The 22,673-nt window shown below is 39.2% G+C and overlaps 1 protein-coding gene across 1 annotated transcript in view; it reads right to left on the bottom strand.

The window, feature by feature from the left end:
* LOC131263704 (uncharacterized) overlaps positions 1–19,944 on the bottom strand; it is a 52,602-nt gene extending 32,658 nt beyond the window's left edge. The window contains exons 1-4 of the mRNA XM_058265953.1: positions 19,389–19,944; positions 15,113–15,668; positions 5,569–5,671; positions 4,602–4,821 (exon numbers count right to left, since the gene is read on the bottom strand). Of these exons, the coding sequence (XP_058121936.1) occupies positions 4,602–4,821; positions 5,569–5,671; positions 15,113–15,668; positions 19,389–19,944 (1,435 nt within the window). The remainder of the gene's footprint in view (positions 1–4,601; positions 4,822–5,568; positions 5,672–15,112; positions 15,669–19,388) is intronic.
* Between the last annotated feature and the right edge of the window lie 2,729 nt (positions 19,945–22,673).

The raw sequence follows: 22,673 nt of genomic DNA, 5'->3' as shown, positions 1-22,673 counted from the left end.
CACAGTTAGCAATGTAAACTACGGCCATCCATTGGCAGATCCTGTTTTATGATTGCACTTCCATTCTGTTCGTTTTGGGTGTGGCACTCGTACCCGCACTCAACCCCTCTGCAAGCAAAAACGAATTGAAAATATTGTTTGCCTCGGATGACGGCTGCATGTTACAAATGCCTGCTATGGCTAGGATGGGCGTTCGCAATAATGTGTTAAAGTTATTTTGGCAACGTTTCGAGGAATTCAAGCAGTGGACGATAACATTTTGGCCCATTAGCCGCAAAAACAAGCACACAAGACCTAGGTTTGTAGGAACAAATATTTTTGCCCATTTCTGGACCAACGCCCAATCTTTCTGTCCTACATTCGAGAGCTTTGCTGACGTTTCCGTTTCCTTTTGGCCCATGCTAGTCTAAAACCATGCTAGCCAAGCACATATGTGCGCCTGTGTGTTTGTGTGTATGTGTGTGTGGGTACGAGTGAAAATTTCCACGAAGTTCAAAGCAATGAAAATACGGTCACAAACCCACACACCGTGCGCGAAAGCCAAATGTTCTCAATTATAAAGCGACGCTCGCTGGTGGTGATAAAAGATGACACGAAATGCACATCTAGCAGTCAATTGCTAGTGGTAAGCCACCGGAATTCCAACTATTTGCAAACTACTAACGCTGACGGGGGGTGGGCGAAAAAATTGCCACGGAAATGCAGAAAATAGAATGGGAAAATTTCTCGAACTTTACGAACTGCCACCTGCCAGCTGGTGGCCGTTCCGGATGCATCTTTCGTCGAAAGGCAAGGAAGTTTTGGTCGCATTCGCATTGTCTGCGGCATGCTGCTTCGCCAATAGGAAAAGGGCTTTGCATTTTTGTCACGTTCATTTTTTATTCATCCGAGGATTGTTTTTCCGCTCACATTTTGTGGGTATCATGCTCGAAATGGCGTTGCTTTTGTGGACGTATTTGACATGGAAGGCGTAAGATTAGATTTTCGGTTGCAGTTGAATGACAAGTGACTCGTTGATTATTCTTAATAACCTTGGTTACAATATGTGCTTTTCTGCTTTTATGAATTCGTTTCCGGTTTTAAGTCAATTTATACCAAACTGTTTTAAAATACATCAACACCAGGCCCAAGGGTTGACATCTTTCCCGTAAAGGAAATTAATATTGTCAGTTATGTTATATCTTGTATTCAATGCATTTAAACTCACTGTGTTATACAATAATGTCCTCAAACATTGTCCTACGAGTTGCCCACTTTTCTAAATGAGATGGCGGAAAGGTGTATGGTGGAAAGATAAATGGCAGAAAATTTTACTAAATTTTCTTGTTTCAGCTCCATCCAACTCACCGAAGCGAGTGTGCATAAACATAAGAACGAAAAAAGGGCAAAATCGACTTTGTTTTTCAATTCTATTTCTCGTCGTTCACAAAACTGAACGGTTTGGCTGACGCTGGAAGAAATAGATGTAGAACAGAGGCGAGCAATAAGAAGAGAAGCAAATAAAACGAAAAAAAAAGCTGCTTCGATATTTTGCATGAAGTCGCAGTCGCATAATGTCGCGACTTAGTGTCCTTCGGCTGTCCTCGCAGTCATTGTCGTCGGCAGCGGTGGCCAATTGGCTGTCTATCGCTGTCGTCTAGGGGCACAGTTGGGGCGGAAAATTTATAATACGATCCCGATCATAACGAACGTACCAGCGCACGGTCATATTTTGTGCAAGTTTATGTTCCTTGACGAAAGGAGGCCGCTTCCGTTGGTGTCGTTGCCAGTTCGGGCCGGCGGGCTTAGCCGGATGACCGTTCGGCCGGGTTACAGCACGGATCGCCCTGGTCGGGGTTAGTGATTGGAGGCGCTCAGGTTTGACTCATGTGTTTTGGGTCGGCGAAAGAACGAAATGATGGTGAGGAGACCGCTTAGAGACGTACAGAGCCAAGCACAGGTTCGCTGCCACCGGAACTCATGCGATGGCAAATTATGCGTTATGCGCAGTGTGCCGGATGTTAGCTAATTGATATTCGGCCCCGTAAAATGGCAGCTTTTGTTAGCGTGTTCAATCTTTAAGTAAAAAATGATTATTTTGTGGGGTAGGTTTGAAAAGCTCTCGGAAATTGTTAGAAATATCGCTTCCTATGCGGAATTGTTTGGTGACCACACTTTTATTAAATTACACAAATGACATTTGAAATTATACGGTACATTTATACGGCGCGTTTACGATCATCAAAAAATGCATCAGTAATTTTTCATGATTAAAAACTTAATTGTGTAAATTGTATTTTTTCTAACTTGAAGGAAGTCTTCTCCAAACCTATTGTTGAGAGGATACGAACGGTAGGAAGATATAAATAGTTTTCGATAGATGTTATGCCGTGTGGTTTGATAGGCCTCTATTCTTTCTGTGTTGCAGTAATACACCTTATTTATGTACACATGGAAATATAAGTAGGTATAAGCCATAAACCATCGGCTACCTTCCCTTGCATGATGTGTCTCATGAATAAACAAAATGTATCTGCAACTTCTCGCGATTCCACGCATCGAGTGCGGTGCCATAACAATCATTCGTTGCTACAAGATTTAATGCTGGACCCATTTTTGCTATATTGAATCGTTGCCATAGATCACAGTGAACCGTTGACTGTTTTTTTTACCGGGAATGTATGTACCCACCAGGATAGTTCAGGATTCGATTGAATGAACAAAGTGCACAATTACGCGATTGCTAGAACCGAGGGATAACAATACCTTTGGAAGGAGGTCGTAGTGACAAAGAAGTGGCAAATTGTGTTGATTAACTTTCCGTACACAGATGGTGTGAGGAGTGTTATTTGTTGGGGTAGGTAATTTTGCTTCTATTGTGCACGTTTCGTATGTGTGCGAAGCTTGTGGTAAAAGCTTGCCTATAATCCCAATAACCCCCACCTGAAGTGTGCAATATAGTGTGAACAAGAGGACACGAAAACATGATATTGTTGTACAATGGAAAATGTTTACCCTTTTTTGTATATTTTATTTGGTCTATTGATCTTCTTTGAATAGCTAAAATTTTTTCAGACAGTAGTGCACATAATTTTCAATGTTTAAGTGATGGATCTACGCTCAGTTTTTTTATTGAGTTTCATTACGCAACTAATTAGTGTAAGGATTAAATGATGTAAGGAAACGTACGAAAGTAAGTTCCAGGTAGAAAGCATTTCATGCATGCATTATCAAATATTCTAACAACATCAAAGATGAATTTTCATTAGCCCCAGAGGTACGAGAAGTTTAGGTTACGTGGAAACATATGTATAATGCAGGTTTGAAGAAACAATGTCCGATGCTTGGGTGGTTATTTCATTCGGAAATAGCTTTCCGTGCATTCATTGCATCTATCAACGGCGTCAGATTAAAAGCATTCACGGCTGAGGAGCTGAGGAGGAAACGGACATGACACGGATGATGGATTCCGTCATACAACTTGTACAGCCCACATATGAAAGAATTTTCATGTTTTACACTCGTGTTTGATTGTTATGAAATGTTTGGAAGTCATATAATACGCTAGTATGTCTCAACAATAAGTTTTAACATCACAGTTTTCAAGATGTTCAATTTCTGTAATTGTTACAAATGGTTTGTAGAAACCCTGTAACGATAGCAGCTTAACGTAACGGGCTGAGTACCAACGGATTATTTTGCCCGTGGTGCTCACGGGCAAAAGGATATAAAGGGGGGCCACAGATGTGGCACACTCAGTGTGAAAAAATAGCCCAATAAAGGACTAATTTTTTAGTTTTTCCCACAAAAGAAACTCTCAAAGAATTCCTTCATTTCACACCACGTTGCGTTTGCAACAGTAATTATTTCCAAGCATCTTTCGGTTACCAATTTGTATCGCATGCATCAGAGCAGAGCAGAACCATACAGCGTACATATGTTTCTGATAAAACATAGAAAACATACCATGATAAAACATAGAAACCATGAGGAAACTTTGATAAAAACATGCCATCGAGAAACAAGTCAATGGTTTCCAATTCGCTCCGAGGATAACAGGTGTAGAAGATTTTGTTTTACATGCATTAATAAATAATTCAGTTAATTAACCATAATTAGTTCCTATTTGTCAGTTTGATTGTATCGATGAAATTAACATTAATCATTAATAACTCCTAAGTGAATTGAGGCAATTTTCATGCTCAAACCAATATAACTATCGTTACTTCAAAGTCAATCAAACGAGATTTCCCAAGTATTAATGAATAATTGGCTGGAAACAACTTCAAAACGAATTGTTTAAGTGAATATCGACTTGATCAAATCAAGTCAATAGGATCAATTTCATCAAATATTTACGTGATTTCAGTTGCATCATTGAAGCCTCTTTGATGTACCACATATATACCAATAATCGTAACATTGCAGTTTTCGTTGCAAAGAGTTGGTTGCAACATAATTAGTTTTACTTAAAGCTTAATTGTGAATTTGCTATTGAAATTTTGAAGAAAAAGCTCAGTTTGCTTCCAGCTGGAGAATTTATTAATCAAGTTAAACAACTTGCAGTTTCAGCATTCGAAATCTTAAAGACCACTAATTCAAATACTTGGTTTAGTACTCACCATTAACGTGCAGGTAGTAAATAATAACTTTTGGCGGATGCGTCGATATCTGGCACTCGTACACTCCCTCATCATTCTTGTTGGCCTGCGATATCTTGAGTCGCCAGTTGTTGGGGTACTGAAACTCGATCTGATATCGAGAGTCTCCCGAGTAGGTCTGCTTTCCAACAGTGAGAAGCTGTAGGGCCGTTTCGCCACTTTTTCGCCGTACCCACGATACCTAACAAGAAGAAACGATGCTGGTTACACAGGGTCTTGTAAAAGAGTAAGGAATAAAGAAAAAAGAAGAAAAACTATTCCAAAGGGGTCTTGTTCACAAATTGAATTTAACCCGCTGTGGAGACTTGGGACAACTGTTCCGCAGGAGGATATAAATTTTCTGCTCGTTCTCTTTCAGAACATCACCCGAAGCGTTTGCGATGTTTGTTCTTGCATCCTCCATGCAACGGCTTCTGTAAGGTAGGTATAAGTTTGACTTATTGTGAAACTTTCAAACGACCAACTATGTTGCTTTGGAAGTATTCACTTTGCTTGTTCATTCGCAATGGAAACGCGAAACTACTATAGCAGGATCGAAGAATAGGAGAGATTTTTTCTTGAGACTCCATGTGGATGAGATTTTATTCATGGCACTCAGTCTAAAAGGTTCCTCGGTAGTGCATGTACACCATGCTCAACAAATAAGTAAATTTAAATGAAATAACCTCTGTTTAAACAATGTATGAGATTTCATAAAATATCGAAAAGTGTATGTACAAACATGAAATTTGTGAAATGCATGAAAATATCGTATATTACGTCTGATGAGATGTAACCGAATGGTTGCGCTACAAAAACATCAAAATATGAATTAATAAAATGACATAATACACTGCCTATTCTATTTGTTATTCCAGAAACGGTCAAAATTAAGCCGATAAGTCAAAAAACTAACTAGCAGCCTCAGTTTACCAGCTGCACAACTTACCGTTTTATCTTGAAGTAAACTTATTCTGCAGCTCAGGAAGAGTGTGTCACCGTTCTGTACAGTGATATTGGTGACGTTATCGGTTTCGAAGTGCGGTCCATACCTTTGTTTGATGAGGGAATAGAGAAAGACAAGATAAAAAGGTTCAGTACCGCAAACTAGTTCCGGGTCTCAATGCAGGCGAAAGGAAAAAGTTTACGATTTTATTGAGGAATTGTTGCTCATAGAAATTCAGGTGTGGTAAATTGACTATGATCCTTTATCTTATGGCAGTATGTATCGTAGCAATTGTGTGTTTCCGTTTATTTCAGATTTTGATGTATAAAGTTTCTTTGACATGTGTAAATATTTGCGAAATTCGGATAATGTTGCACAGTGATGGCTTATCAAAGTCAACATAGCATTAGCTAGCTTTGTAACGGAATGATCATATACGGTAGCATCACTTTTGACAGTTTGTAGCAGTAGATTTCTTCTTTATTTTGATTTATGCTAGTCCTTTGGATAGTAAAATAATCAGTACTATCGACTCGACATTTATAATTGTATTGTTTCGTTTAGTTATTATGTGCAAGATTAATCTCTGCTGTTTTATACTGTTAATATCAATAAAGAGAGCTGAAAAGAACCATCACATTTTCATAGATTGTCTCAACATCTGAGCAAATAATGACCGTTATTTTATTAGCAGATTGTGTAGCTTCGACATCGTTGGTGGTCCTAAAGAACGTACAGGTAGATTTTGAACAATTCAGCTAACACATTTGTACCTTCTCTTCGTCTATTCTAATACTTTTTTAATTGAACTTTGATATATTTTTGGATTAAATTGTGTGAATAAATTGAAACCACCCGTTGCAGTCGTTTATATTTATTAAGGTATGACAGACGATACCGTATTGTTAGAGCCAAAATGCTCTAATTAACTTTTTTGTTCTTAGGGCATTTCCTCCCTACAACTAAGCCTTATCCCGGCAGTTGTTAATAGCTTGCTTTAGAAAAAACTTTTCTTCAATCGTTGAAAAATTTGGTTTTGCTAGATAAAATCTGAACATTTCTGTCTTTTTTAAATATTTCAATTTTAATGCCAGAATACTACATTGCTTTGGTAACGTTCTAATTCGTAAACGATTACTTTTTAGTATAGTTTTTGGCTATCTTTTGGGGTTTTTCATTTTTTGATACACCTCTTAATCATTCCACTATCTTGATGTAAACAAGAAAGATCGAATTGAACGAAGTTTGAATATCTTTCAACTTTTATTTTTTCAAAACCTAAAATGATATTACAAACAAGGGCAAAGATGGAACTTAATGTAGTGGATTTTCTAGTTTTCTTTTTTCTATGTTTTTTTTGCTTTGCTCTATTATTCCGTACTCGAGCGTTTCGTTATGTTATGTGCGATGCGTTAATATGCATTTTATTTCCATTAAAGCTATACTAACAGGACTAAAGCTCCATTAAATAAAAGATCATATCGATAGGAAAAGTATTTAGTGAAACTTTTCAGACCCCAAGGGTTGAACTTAATTGTTACAGTTTGTTAATTGTTAAAGTATCAAACAGTTTTTTCCATATTTTTAATTAGTTTTGTTTACCAGATTAGCTCAATTTCGTAAAAAAGGAATGGCGTAAATGTTAAGAAATGGGGTGCAATATGTTTCTCGTTACGTTCCTAAACTCCGTTAGCCTCTGGCGTGCATGGCAAAACTTTTTCGCAAAAAGATGAAACGTGGGGGCCAGCAGTTCTACTTGTGTTTGTAGCGCGGGATAAATAATATATACAAATTTTACTTGCCCATGGGCTCTCTCTATCCCTAAGTAGGAGCGCTTTCTCAGCCATGCTCGTCGCTGGTCTATGGATCACGATTAAAAAGCGCCCACTTTGGGCTGCAGGAAAGTACTTAAAAGGTCATCCGGTTCATAGTTTGCGGTTGCAGGGGAAAAGGGCGCTGGTCGACTGGCACCGGAGGCTTGGTTTTATCAAAAGTCATAAAATAAATGTAATGCCTATTTACCGGGGCTTAATCGGGCCACGCGGGGAAACCGTCGTGCCACTAGATTCGGTCCTTCGGTTATTTAGTTTTGTTTTAGATGGAACCAACTACTGTGTGCTGGACTGTTGCGTTTCGGAGATCGGTAAGGGTCGTATGTGTGTGGCGTGCTGGATGAGAGTGTCTTGGACGCAAAGTGTAGATGAAGTCTACCGCAGGATGGAAAACGTATGTATAGCTGTGGAATAAAAGTTTTGTTCCACAGGCAAAAGCTACACTACCACTTTATGTAGTGCTCTCCCGAGGGAGCTACTCCGGGCAGGACAATTTAAGTAACATCTCTTGTGATGCGCTTCGGTGCCCTTCTATTCACCCGATTCTATGCCGCAGTTGTATGACACTTCGCAAACTACCGCCGCAAGCCTTGTTGGTTGAGAATGTTGATATACTTTCGGTTACAATTTTCCAATGGCGCTCGAGCCTGCACGACGCCACTCTGATGAAGTTGGTTGTTAGTGTAAACATGGCCGCCGTTCTTGTGCCCAAAGGCACCAGGCGACATTGTGATCGTTCAGCTTTGCGCGAGCATATCGCGTTAGCGTAACGAGATCGCTGGGTCCTGAAATTATAATTTCAAATGGCAAATAGTTTTCCAAGTGGTCCGCCGCCTAACGATAGGCTCGGAACGGTGTAATGCTATTTATTATTTTCTGGCACTTGTGAGCCCCGTTTTTACCGCAAGGCGCATTGTTGCGTGGGTTAGAGGTAGGTAAACCAACTCCTTTGTACGATAACTGGTGGGTGTGTGCGAATTGAAGTGTGGCATGTGTGGCCCAACCGAAGCAGTGTAGTTCTTTCGGGTCGGTTGTTGGTGCCTACCGGCGTTAAGAGTGTTGTATTGCGGTGTGGCATATGGTGGGAAAAGCAAATGAAATACATTGCTGCTGAATATGCATCTTCAGTGCTGTTAAGGTAGCGATTTATGAAAGAATAATGATATCGCTTTCTGCTGGGTGGCTTAACAAACACTATCACGTGAATTATTGTTCCAGTATCTAGGACGGAACGGAAAATGCTTCCTCTTCTATCGGCCTACACGTAGTGTTTGAACTATATGTACAAATTATACCTCTTTATAGTTGAGAAATCTTTCAAATATGTGGGATCCTAGATATTTTAGTTACTGTACAAAAAACAGCTTAAATATTTAAGCAAATGAGCTTAACAAATGGACTAATTAAATTAAGAACTATTTTATGAAGAAGCACAGCCAAATTTTATTTTGATACTAATTCATCGAAGTGAATATCGCATCCATAAGTGCTGAATAGACATTTTGAAGCAATTTTTTATTTGCTGACGTTCACTGGTTTTCGAAAATTAAAAAACAAAATAAAACTCTAATAAATCAACCCTAAACGTGTTGTAAAAAATCTAAAAAAAAAAGGTTAATTTGAACCAAACAAAACAAAACGCGAACAAAAAATGCTAAAGATCGCATAATGAGAGGTTTTGAAGTCTAACGAAAAATGGTAGCTAAATAACTAATCACAAATCTAAACATTGCGCCGATGAAGGGTAGGTAAACATTAACAGAATACTTATTTGCTGATCAACCTGTTTCTTTTTTATCCATCACATCATCCTGCACGCGCTTCCACAACTTCGGTTTTTGTGATTTGCGCTCCGTGGCCGACAAAGCCATCATCCGTAAGCTAATGGTGTTGTTGTTTTCGGGCAGATAACGCCGCTAACAACCGGAAGTGTTACCTAACGTTGGATGGATTTTCCGAAACTGGTTTCACCGTGTGCGCAAACAGTACTGCCGGCCACTAATACACTTGCTTATCTCGTGGTTTGTTGGTGGATGTTGTTATTTTCAGAATTACTTTGTTGAAAGTCTTTCGTTTTTGGGTGAAAACATTTCCCAGAAGGGAAAGAGACACCATTGAATGAAAAACGAAACATGGTTCGCAAAAAAAAAGAACGCAGGAAACCGACAGCGATCCTAAACAGATCGTCAGCAAAATTAGACGCTGTTCACTTTTGGTACAGGTCGCTGCTCTCTTCGACTGTTTACTTGGCGGGATGGTCTGATTTTGTTTGTTTAGTACAAAGTACGCAAAATATTTGTGTTTGGCTTCGTTCGCGGGGTAGAGAGAGAAAAAAAAATACAAAACGAGAAAGTACAGGTATGCCGGTATGGTGCGCTAGCAGTTGATTTAATATTCCATGGATGGTTTCTGCTGTCTTTGGAAGGGGTGAGGGTTTGGATAAAAATTTAATCTCATTGTTTGAAATATAAATTATATTTCCTACTCTTTTACTCACAAACTCAATTGGCTACACGTCTTAACAGTACCAATGGCTGCAACATTTTAGCGAAGTAAAATAATGCTCAAAAATAGCAAGTATAATAAATTTTGATCATTGAGACAAACTAAATGGTGTACATAATCTCGATAACTTTTTTCAAAAATATGCGGTTTTACCTTTATTTATCTGGACAGAATAAGCATCTTAAGCAGGGTATTAAAACATAACATGAATGTCGTGGGAAATGTTGGATCGCTTTAATGGACATCTGTTACAAGCTGTTTTACTATACAATCAACATGACTTCTTAAATATACGATAAAAACAAGCTTCTTATGTGAAAAATGACAATATCAATTAAAGGAGAGAGTTAACAATACTTTTTATCGTGCTTTCCTTTGGAGCTCCTTTAACTATGTTTTTTTTCTCTCTTTTAATTATTGTATAGTCTATTTTATGAGTTCAAGATGCCAAAAGATGCCGTGAATTAAATTTCAATTTACTCGCGGTTTATCAAATAGGCTACAATAGAGCACATATCCTTGAAATATCAAATATCCTTGAAGTGTTCACTCGGTTTCTTTATTGAATGGATTTCGGATGGTCTGATTATTGTTCATCGCTGCTTAGGCTCTTCATGCTGCCATTGATATAATATAGGTTATTTTGCACCGACGGCTATCAAACATAATAGCCAATTGAGAACAGAGGCCATAAGGGACTGTTTTCAATTAAGCTGCAATTTTCCTTAATCGATTCGATTTGATGCTGTCAAGTGATGCGAATTCCGGCGAAACATCTTAACATAATCCCACCTCACTGCTTTACAAAGGCATGCCGAGGTTTTTTCGCATTTCTTTTGTGCGTACCAGGCACCGACGAAGACGTTGTTGCTCAACAAAATTAAAATATCGAACGGAAAATGAGCTCAATTTTCGCATCCCCTGTTGCTCGCTCGCGTAAATATGACTAATTGAACTTTTATCATTCCAATCACGTTTTTCAAGGGTGGTTTTTTCGGCGATGGTACACCCAAAATTTGGAAAACCAATTATTCCCATCACTTGTAGTCGTTCGTTCCGGGTTGTCTATTGAATTTTTATTCCTCGGTCGTGCTGGCTTGGCCAATGTGCCTATACTCGATACGGCATCTATGCCTTTTGAACCCAATTACTTCCAGCTGAAAAACATAAATGAAATTTGTTCTCAAAGGGCTGTTGCTGAGTGATAACTCATTGGAACCCGATAACTGTGAAAATAAATGTTACTTCATACGAAACAGTTAATTTGGTTATTCTTATTAGTTGGTTTTGCTCATCGTGCTCTGTGGTTGGAATGTGCATTAAAAGTGAAACACAGTACCGAAAAGTGCCCCGAGGGGTTATCGAGAGGAAAGTTAAAAACCAAAGTTGCATGCTTTTTTTAGCTTCTGCCTTTTTTAGCTCCTGTACTATGTTCAGCTCGATACAATTATTCACAAATAACATCGCCTGTGTAAATGTTTATGTATCGAAGGGAATTATCTTTTGCGGCTCGAAGCAGAACCGAACTGATTGTCAGCTGCAGGCAGCGAGAAAATAAATAAAAAGCAATTTGGTAACAGGTCGGCTTCGTTCAGCAAAAGAATGGTGTGATTCCTCCAGTGCATGTTGATGCGTTGCACCCATTGTGTTTCTACCCAGTAGATTGCACCATTCGCTGCAAGTGCAATATTACGACACGGAAGGTATGCAAAATTTAATTTATTCATTTAATTTTTACACAGCAAAATTGGTTTTGCATGTCATGGTACGCAGCATGGTGCTATGGTATCGAAAGCATCAACCGGTAGCGCTACAGCCATGGCGCGTTTGATCGGGAAAGGTGTTCCCAGACCGACGATTCAAAATTCTATAGGGAGCAGTAAACATAAAAAGTGAAGAGTTGACATAACGCAATTGACACCCTGACAGGACGGTTTTTGCAGTCTGATTTCTTCACCCCGATCAGATCAGGAAGCCATCGTTTTGTGGACGTTTTTCTGTCCATGTCAAAACCATTTGTCGGACCGAGCATCGAGAGAAGCATAAAGGTTCTGATGTGGGCCACTCTCGAAGGGAGCGTTAAAACAGCTTTTGTGGAATTGGTTGTACAAAAGAGATTACACCCTTCCATAAACACATTCATCAGTTGTTGGCAAACATGTGTGCTATGTTGAGTTATTTAGTGTCCACATACCGACATGTTTTAAATTCGATCAGAAAGTCAGATGTTTTGAGAGAATACGGTTTCTGTGAATATTTAAAGTACTTCATTGAACGGTAATGCTCACAGCTGAAGGTTCCTCCTGAAGTTCAGCTGCATCAACAAACCGAAATCACCGATCCTCGGCTAGTCTACATCAATCGATCAAATCAGTCAAATCGGTTCCACTATGCTGACCTCGTATCTTTTTGTCGCACTTCAGATCCTAGAAAAAAGTATCTTTTCGCCCGGAGAGCAAATTGTGGACAACTATGAGACATCAATCCTTGCGTTTTCAATCGGGCCCAAAGCGAAGCTCATGGATGCAAGAGCGAAATGATGCATGATGACGATGCATGGTGACATGATGCATCACTTCCACAAGTGTGGTGCAGTAAAAAAAACGATGCATGAATATGCTCTTCACTAGGGCGCGTTAGGTGACAAATGTGCATGATTCCATTAAAGGGTCAAACCGTATCGAAGCGTGAATGGGAAGTACTAGGGGAGGTACTAGTGGAGGCACTTGCTCCACAATCTAGCCCTAAGGCATTGTTCATCTATGCTAGCGTTACTAGACGTGAGTGCTTTTTGAACCGTTTCATTCCGGGTACTCTTACAGTTCTGAAATACGTACAAGAACGAAGAACAGCGTAGTCTGTAGTGTCACGCTTGCACCAACCATTTATCAATGTCATCCGATCAGCATGTCGTTCATCCATGCGTTCGGAAATGACATGGTGGATATTAGATGGAATCAAAAGGTTAAATAAAAAAGACTAAACCAATAGAGAGTTTTTACCACCCATCTATCTGTTACGGTGATTGAATTGGTCGGGGAGAAGACGAGAGCATAACTTTTACATTCACCAATGCACTTGCCAGCAGCAAAAACACACTTTTAAAAGATTGCACCAGAAAAAAACAAATTAAAGCAAGATGTAGTTAACAGTAGCATGCAGCTTTGGTGAACTCATTGGAAAAATGCCAGAGGTGTTGAAAAATCGAATTGATTTAGTATCTGTGAGACTTGTGTTGACAAACCGTTGAAGCACACATTTTGGAGCCGATATGTTTCAAGAATAAACGAAAACGAAGAACACATGGGGGAAATATTAAGCTCCTCGGGAAATGACAGAAAAAAACCAGCAGCAAAAGTAAGCATACAGCTTAACGAATCTTTTCCGCTTCTCGGGCGGACGATATCGATTCGTGAAAGGGTAAACCGTTTGTGCATGCTTTAGACTGAAAGGGAAAAACCATCATTTGCGGATGGTGTCGAATGGCTCCCGCTTCTAATTGCGTTTCAAGATGAAAGAAGTTGTTTGGTTTTAGTAATCGAATAGCAATTTGTGATGTCAAAGCTGAAAAACTAATTGAAAAGGAATGATTATGAACTACACTCTAGAGCTTGGATTTCTTTTTGAGTTTTCGAATTATTTTATCCAAAAAGTACATGTGTCAAACCCGTTAGAAATTGTATATTTCGATAATGGTTGCATAACCAAACCATACTTTAGTTATATTTTCAAACTTCTTCAACAAAAAAAGTTTTTCAACGCTCACATGTGCTCAATTACATCAAGCGTCGAATGTCTCTGGTCGTTTACGATCGAAGCCGAAAATAGGCGTTAGATGTGCAAGTGGTTCTATCGAGCAAATGCCGCAGAAGAAAATACATGCGGAAATTATTAAATAGGACTGAATGTCTTCGGAAACGCTGTGTAATGTGTAATGAAGGGTTGTATCGTACACAATTGTTTTGCAAAGCACCATCGTCGTAAGACTGCATTGAAACACCCACTAGCGCTAACGGCGTTCAGCAGGAATGAGTTCTAATATTCCAGCCTGGTAATGATGTCACGTAGTTCCCATTTTCAGACAAAGTTCTACCGTAGTTTCTTGTTTCGTCCTGAACGGTTCTCGGTCCGTCTATTGTGGAGGTTCGCTGCAGGTTAAACGGTGTTATGCACCAGAAGTCAGGAAACAGATTTTCAACGTAGTTCAGGTGTTCCTTTTCGCCACTCACGCACACCCTTGCCTACGAGGCGCAAGATTTCCAGAGGAAAATTGGTCCCCCGGTGTTTGAGGAACAGAAAAATACAAGTCCGAATCACGCTTCTCTCTTCAAAGCCAAGTTAGTTCATTCGCTGCTGGCGGATCGTTTTGTGTTCATCTGATTCTGGTGCGCAGGCAGAATGCTTGATGAAATTATTTGACGGTTTCGATACGTGCTTGTTGTCTTAATTTTGGAATGATTTCTTTTATTTCCTTACTTCTGACCTACTCCAATCGGATATCTGAGGTGGTTTGAGTCGATTGGGTAAACGGAGTACTCTATTTCTTCAATTTTCTCTATCTCAATCTTTCTTTTACCCCCGTACTTAGACTATGATATTTTTAAATTGGAAAAGATATGTGTAGCTAGATATTGTTCCCGAATTTGGTTTGAAAACTTCCAACTTTCTCTCAGCTGTAGTTAAAATAATAGTTTTGATTTTTATCTCAATTTACGGAGTACATGAAAAGCTCTTATTCATGAACGAAGTTGTTAGTCAGTCGAAAAAACTATGATTTATATACAACAACTCATATGTAACATCTTTGTAGGATTAGAAGATGACAAACAATTCATGAATTGTGTTTTAGAATTGCCTTAAAATCCTCTGAGCAATGTAGGATTTTCCAAAGTTTGCCATATAGCACAGTAAAATAAATGATTGTAAAGGATTTCTTCTATTACAAGTATTTAAGGTCAATATGATATTTTCGTCATGATGTGTCAGTTTTCTCGACGCTGTCCCAAAAGGTAAACAATACTTTAAAAAAAAACGAAAAAATAAGCTAGCCGCGTCGTTTCGTTTTCGTGCAGAGTTTCAACGAAACTCAAAGTGTTGTTTACCTTTTGTATGGGACAACGTCGAGAAAAGTGACAGATCCTGACGGAAAAATCATGATGACCTCCATTATCAATTTGCAGAATTCACAGAGGTTCCTGCGGAAAACTTACCTCGCGTTATAGTAGTTCGACTTGTAGTACGGAGGATGATGGTCGAACACGTAGTTGAGGATGGGACCGGTGCTCTTTAGCAACTTTCGATGTTCACCGACTGGTTTTACGACCATCGCCGGAGTGGTCGGATTAAGGTTCATCGAATTGATCGTTCTATGTCGTTGTGAGGCGACCGTTGAAAATGGCGCTAGCGTACCGCTGGCCATGTCGGGATATACATCGGAACCAGGTCCGCCAGTAGTTGGAAGTTGTACTTGTGGAAGATTTTGTGGAAGCTTAGAAGCTTCGTTGTGCGGAATAGCTGCCGCCATGTGCACGGGCGTGCTGACGTAGGCCATATTTTGAACCATTGCAGCGGCTTGTGCATTTGTTGGCCTACGCGTAGCTCGCTGGTTCGAGAGAGATTCGTTGAGGCTTACCGCCCCGAGCGCTGCATCCACTTCCATTGCTGTGGATACTGTTAGCCCTGCTAAATCCGTCGTAGACAAGGAATTAGCACCGTCAGCGTCAGTAGACAGAATCAGCAAAGGCGACGGTGGTTGGATGATATCGTCTGAAACGGATTCAAATGAAATAAAGAAAAGAAACATGATCAAAAGATACTTTTTTGTAGCTTTAACTGATACAAGGAACTAGAAAAGTGTACCAGAATTTTTAAAATGCCACTGTTAACAGAAAAACAATACCAAATTCGGCTTTTGGCAATGTAAACTTTCAAAATACGGTTAATCTTGTATTGTTGCTATTTATAACATCGAAAATTTCATTTAGTTCACTGGCTGGAAATAGTAAAACTAAAAATTTATTAAAGCTTTGCATCATTTCAGCTATGCTGCGTTAATGCTACAACTGAATTAGCCATTGATCTACTACATATTTTAGCTTTTTTTTATGTATGGATTTCTATGTACACCTAAAACTCGACCAATATTGAACCGTCGCTTCTGAAACTTTTCACACATTAAGTTTAAGTACTGCAGATGTTGTTGAAGGTTTGTTTGATCACTATTTTTTGATAAAATCATCTAAATTTTACAATTTAAACTCAGTTTTACTAACACAAACAAAACAAGCATGTAAACAAATGTCAAGGTGTATCTACCATAGTTACACTAAGGTTTATACATCGCGGGGAAATTGATGAATTATCAAAAATTTTAAATATGTCGTTATTGTAACTATTAAATTCAAACATATCTTTCAAGTATTAGTTAAAACCATAATTCTTTTCTCAATTCCTTCTTCACCGCGCAACGCCGGGGCGTCAAGCTAGTTATATCATAAGCAACAAATAGTCAATAGCAAAATTCGTAATGCTGAACTTTCAAATGAAAATACAAATGTTTTAATTTCAGCTGAACGTAGGATTTGACGTTGATCGTTTTACGATATTGAGGAAAATTTTAAAATATCTGCTTTTGTTGACACGCTCGTGTGAACTTGAACCTTTTGTTACTTCATCAGGACGTCAGTTGTCATACTGTGACCCCGTTCGAGACCTTACATGGTAGACTTCAACGTTTTCACATTTCGGTAAGGAAAATTCAATCGAAGAAATGTTGTAAGCGGAATATAAATTCGACAGCTCCAAAATGTAGCGCACGGCAACAAGATGGGAGTAATCCAATCAAAATTTGCCTCTCGTAGACAGAGACACTGAAGGAGTGTGTTCAACATGAACGTGCCATAGGTTAACCACCATGGTCGCGGTATACCATTATCCCTGCAGTGTATGTGAATGATAGGAACAGCTGAATTGTGCCCCGAAACGTATGAAACCGGTATTGTCACAGTTCATTTTTTCACATCGAAGTACTTTCTCTCCGTTGTACCGGGAAATGAAAAGAAATAAGGGTGTCAGGAGTTGTGTGAAAGTGTGACGTATAAGGACCGATACACGTACAAGCGCCTGGGGGTCGAGTTGTTGTTAGTCAGCGCGAACCAAAAGTCGATTCCGCAAAGGATCGTTTCTAGAGCTGGAGAATTCGTTACAGATGCCATTACCGTTTCGAAATTGCGTGGCGTGAGCTCAAACACCCAGAAGAGATCAAACAGAAAATTTGTGACTACGGAATAAAATGATCTAATGTGGTACCAGACTGATTATTTTGCTGAAGGGCATGATGAATGCTAAAAGGTACAAATATTACTGTAGGCAACTCTCGTTATTTTGCATCTTGGGTTTCAAAAATTTCAAATGTACAAAATAAAACACAAAATGATGAAATGAAAACAAATTTTATTTTATTAAGTCTTAGATTGAGTTTGTGCTCACTAGATTGTCAGTAGGAGTTGACAACATACCAGCATCTCCTTTGCATAACATATGTTAGATTAAAAGGCTTTTGATCTTGTAAAGAAAACTAATCAAACACTCCACAGAGTACCTTAGGTAGATATTAATCAGCTTTACAGCTCCAGGCATTTCAAAATCATTATTGAAGCAGTGATAAACTCCAATAATATGTTTGCCCGCTGGTCACTGCAGCCCGTCATTTAGACGGTAGAGACATTGATGAAGGTTTTTGATTTTATTGGGTTTGATGCAATGCCGTTTTGTCGCTAAAGCGCATTGCTAATTTTATTTGTACCTAGCTGCTTTGCTTCAATGATTTGAAATGCTTCAGGTATTTTGAAAAAAGTACTTGAAAACCATACACAAAACAGTCATTTAAATAATAGCAACTCCATAAATAGCTTCAAGAGATTCCTCAAAATGTACCAAATGGAATGCAAAAGTGTCGAATCGTTTGCCAATTCATCTAGATGATGTTGGGAGTAACTTTTCTTGAGAGAAAAACTTTCAAGGCTGCTCCTCATCTCGAAAATCAATTTATATTTTCTTTCAAGCGAAATGTAGCGCTGACACGTTATGTGGGGAAGGTTCGACTAGTTATACAAAATTAGTAAACGTAAATCAAAGCCAGGTCCAATCTTCCATGAACTTTCGTTGGGAAAGGGGGGGGAGGGTGATGTTTAGTTGGGCAACGGGAAAAGTTCAGATTCACTTTTCTTTTAAAGAGTTTTGCACAGTTTACTGTGAGGTTAGATATATGGCCATTAGGAAAACAACCAAGAACCCAAAAACTTATTCTGCCTGCTTACTTGTGATTTGGCGCGGAATAGAGCATTGTTGAGGAGAGCCCAAGGTTTTTGATGAAATATTAAACAGTGCGTAGCTTTTTTCCTTTCGCTGCACAACATTAAATAAATTATATCTTCTACGATAAAAACTTTTCAAATGAGTGCTATAAACAATATATAACGTAACACATTTTAACTTATAAAAAACAAACAAAATAAAAATAAGATTGCATTTTCGTGTATCCTCGAACTTCATCAAACGAGACACTAACCTGTGGCAAGTTAAAATTGTTTGTTTGTTCAGTTGCCAATCGAGATCGTTTGACTAAAGGTTTGTTCATTCACGCTGTTCTATCGAACTCTGTCTGTGTGTGAACAGGAGAAGGGAACATTTTGCACACAAAGGAAGGTTGCATGTTCGATTGCTTGCTTGCCATGTTGCTTCCACCGCACCGCTCCAAACATCTTGCGTATTGCAGCGAACGAGAGAATCGGAAGGTAAGGCGATTGCGAATTCCTGCTACCATTGGAATTGATCCAAATCAATAGTACACTTTATGTCGTCAGCTCGAATTTTGTTTGCTCAGTATCTTGCCAAAGGGTTTGTGATGGTGTTTTGAGATAGTTCAAACGTAAGCCTTCATAGTGGCCGGAGATAATCGAGATATGTTGCCGATTTAGATTGGTTTGTCTTTTCTCACGACCTGATAATAAGTTAATCTATTTCAGTCTTATGAAGGTGCTTCTTCACGTGAAGAAAATGCTGACAGAGAGACTTAGGTTGGATCGGTTCGAAATTGAGCTTTAAAAATTACCATTGTATTAATAAATTAATAGTGCTCGAGTAATACAATGTAAAAGCTAACATTGATCAACTAGAGGAACATGGGCTTGAGACAGGCTCCTTAGTAACAGAAAGTGTGGTTTGGTGAGGCCTCTGGCGTGGTTCTATTAGTTCAGCAGCTGTCTGCGCCTTCTTGAAACAACAACTGTAGGTACGCCGGCAGATGCTTGATTTACGTCTTCAAAACCTTGCTTGAGTCACGTTATAGTGAAATGCCTGCTGGATGTTGATTATTACGTGAATTTTATTCAATTTCTCTAGCGCCCGTTGACACGTCTGAAGTCTTCACAGAGCTGCCGAGAACGTGCGAAGGACTAGTCGGATTATTAGTGAAAATAGAATTACCTGCTGAGCTGTGCTGCTGCTGCTGTTGGGAAGCCCTCGGGCGTTGGTGTAGGAGGTGCTGATTTGCACTGGTTGAACTGAACGAGTTTTCGATTGCCTCCAGGCCATTGAGCTCCTTCAACCCGCCGGCGGGATCGGATGTAGATCTAAGCCTCACACTGCTCTGATGAGTCGGTAACCGTACGGGGTCATCATGAATAATGACATTTGCGTTGTCGTACCCTTCTTCGTACCCACTGTCGTCGACCGTCACCGCTCGCCTGTCATCTACCTCGCCCTCGTCACCCTCCGGCTCCTCTTCGTCACCGTCGTACACGTCCTGTTCGATGAGCGGTTGTATGTCGGACGCACCAACAATGGCTCGCTGTTCTCCAACAGACAAATGGCCTTGTTTTGTGCCCGTTCTGTGCCCTGAGAACGGTTCAATCTGGCTCCCGTTCTGGATGTCATCGGCAAACGCTGGCCGCCTGTGCTGGGGATCCCTCCGCTCCGTCTGATCCGGTGATGATACACAGTGCGCTATCATTAGTGCAATTAAACAACATTGATACATCATGACGGCTTGCTAAAATGCGCCACATTCACGCTACGACTGCCGACGATCACGGAATGATGACGATGGGGGCGTTTCTGCGGTACGCTGATGACTCCGAACAGTCAGGATCAATGTAACTGTGATTTTCGTTTCGATCTATCCAGGAGGGCTGATAAACGCCAAATTGTTCTTATATAACTGGGAGACATATCTTGACTGATGCTTAATTTGTAGCGGAAAGAGCTGTAGTGCATCTACGAGGAATAAATAAATGACGAAATTATTATTTAGCATTAAATTATTGAAAAAAAACTGATGAATCAGAATTATTAGAGCAACCGAAATATTGAGAAAGCAACTAAAATCATAAAGCTTCATATATTTCAATGTTTTACCAACTATCCAAAACGTCTTTATTAAACAGATTGTTTTCAATTGCAATAAGAAAAAATACATCGAGTATATATGACAGATCATGCTTTCTAGATATAGGACTACTTTAGTTTACGTTCACGGCAAGAGGTCAGGTTTGGAAACGCGCTACCGGTCATGTGCAAACTGGTGTAGCCGCATTTTAAAGACTACCTTATGACAAGATTTTATCAGTTAATGCCATCCCGTAGCATGTAAGATTGAGGAAAAGTTGAGGTGATGACATACATCTGCTAATTTAAGGAAGAAAAGTATTTTAAACTTTTTTTTTGTTTTAAAGCTTCCCTCTTTTCTTCCCCATAACTACATGCTATCCCATAACACGGTTGAGGCTAGGGTTATATTAGTTTCCTTTTCTAGCAATATTATTTTTGGGTCGTTGAAATAATGAGGGGAAACTAACTGAACCGGAACATGTTGTGTCATTTAGCGTCCTAAATCCAAAAAGGCGTTCCTTCTACATATAGAAACTTCCATTCCATGGCAATGTTCGCGAAAACTGAATTCCTACACATCCATCCCTGTTAGTTGTTGGACAGCACTGTTTGGGGGAACCCATTCATGGACCATTTCTTGTTTCAGAGGAAAAAAAAAGAAAAGGCAGGAGAAAACATGGCATACCCATGGCGTAGCTCGTTACTTGCTTCCTCTGTTTTTTGTGTAGCCTTTTTCTGTTTCAAAAACGACTGTGAGACGGTATCAGACTCGTCACATGTGGTTTGTGGTGCATGTTTTTGGTTGAATGAATTTTACTTTGTTTGCGCCTTTCATCGTTCGCTGTTCACTGATGCTGAGGCATTCGCACTGCTACGATAGTTGAATGATCGGTCGGAATCCTTCCAGGCCTTTAAAATAAAAAAAAGTGCACTGTTAGCTCTGTTGGTGTGGAGAAAACTTTTACCACAAAATTGGCTGTGATATTGGTTTCGTTTTTTCATCTTATCCTCTATCGATTCCTTTCTAATCGATGAGACCTACAGGCTGTTTGTTGGTTATGAGTTTTTGTTTCAGCTTGTCAAAGTAGCAGCCAATCAACACTTTCCTCAAAACAAGCGAAAATGTAATAGGCAGTAGCTCAGCAAAATAGTGTGGTTCGAACCTCTGCTCGTGGTGCAGTTTTCCACAGAATGAAAATTTTGATGATATTTTTTATGTAAAAACCGTGCTCACAGAAAAGCTCTTACACTGATTGGATAAACCAGTAGTGAATCATGATAATCATTCTTTATCTCCTTCCAGGTTTATGTAGGTTGTTTCGAAACATCGGGAGTAGGCTTTTCACGTAGAGTATCGAAACATGAATTTATCATTCCATTATTTGCTCTCACGACTACAAGACAATATTTTCGATAATAGAAGGATATTTTATGTTATGTTTATGCAGCTTGTTACACACTGTGCAAAGGCAGAAGAAAAACTGGAGGTCATGTTAAATTTAGTGAAATCTTCAAGCATCAATATGCATTACAAACAAACGCCAACTTACAGGGTACTTACTAAACCTTATAGCGACGTATGAAGTAGAAAGCTAGTGCCCTGCCAAGTCATTTTATTTTGCCTCAGAGTCCCTTGTCTGTAAGGCAAGTAAGAATCAGTATCAAACAAAGAAAACTTTTGACCATGCTCATTGATGTACAGAACCAGTTGTCCTATACCAGTTTCGTCAAAGTTGTTGAAGAAACTTTCACTTTCATCTTGCAGGGCACTACGGCTGATTGGATGAGGAGTTGGATAATATCCTTACTTCCGTGCATGGCGCGACAAATGCTGAGCGATCTTTTTCAAACGAAGATCTATTCACAGCCGTGCACGTTATCTGTGGTTTCGATAATTTAAACATAAAAGGGATAAATTTTGAATGGCTTTATGTACTCAAAGTAAAAATAGTTGTATAAAGTAACAATAATCTGAGACGAAATATTTAGTTTGATAAGGTTCGTTTGGCCGTTTCGTTTGTTCCGGGTATACTAATTTCTTGAAAAAGTATACTCCATTCATTACGGATTCTGAAAAATCATGTTTCATGCTCGTTTCCTAACAGCAACTATGAACTTTTACATTTCATTTCCAACACACGTTTACAGTCGTTAAATTTTTGTCATTTCACTCATATCCTCGAGTAGAGTAGAAAATTTTCGTAGTTATTGATTTTTAAAGTTATAGTAATACCTCAGTTCGTGTTTTCCTTATGAAATAACAAACATGTTGGATGTTTGCACACAATGGAATATGTTTTGGCTCAACTTAAACAGTATTGGTGAAAGGGTAAGCTAATAAATTATGTATACTAAGCTCTATGTTTTAAACTTGTATTAAAA

This window comes from Anopheles coustani, chromosome 3 (assembly GCF_943734705.1).
Source record: "Anopheles coustani chromosome 3, idAnoCousDA_361_x.2, whole genome shotgun sequence".
Lineage (NCBI taxonomy): Eukaryota > Metazoa > Arthropoda > Insecta > Diptera > Culicidae > Anopheles > Anopheles coustani.
This window is presented reverse-complemented; position numbering and strand designations above follow the sequence as displayed.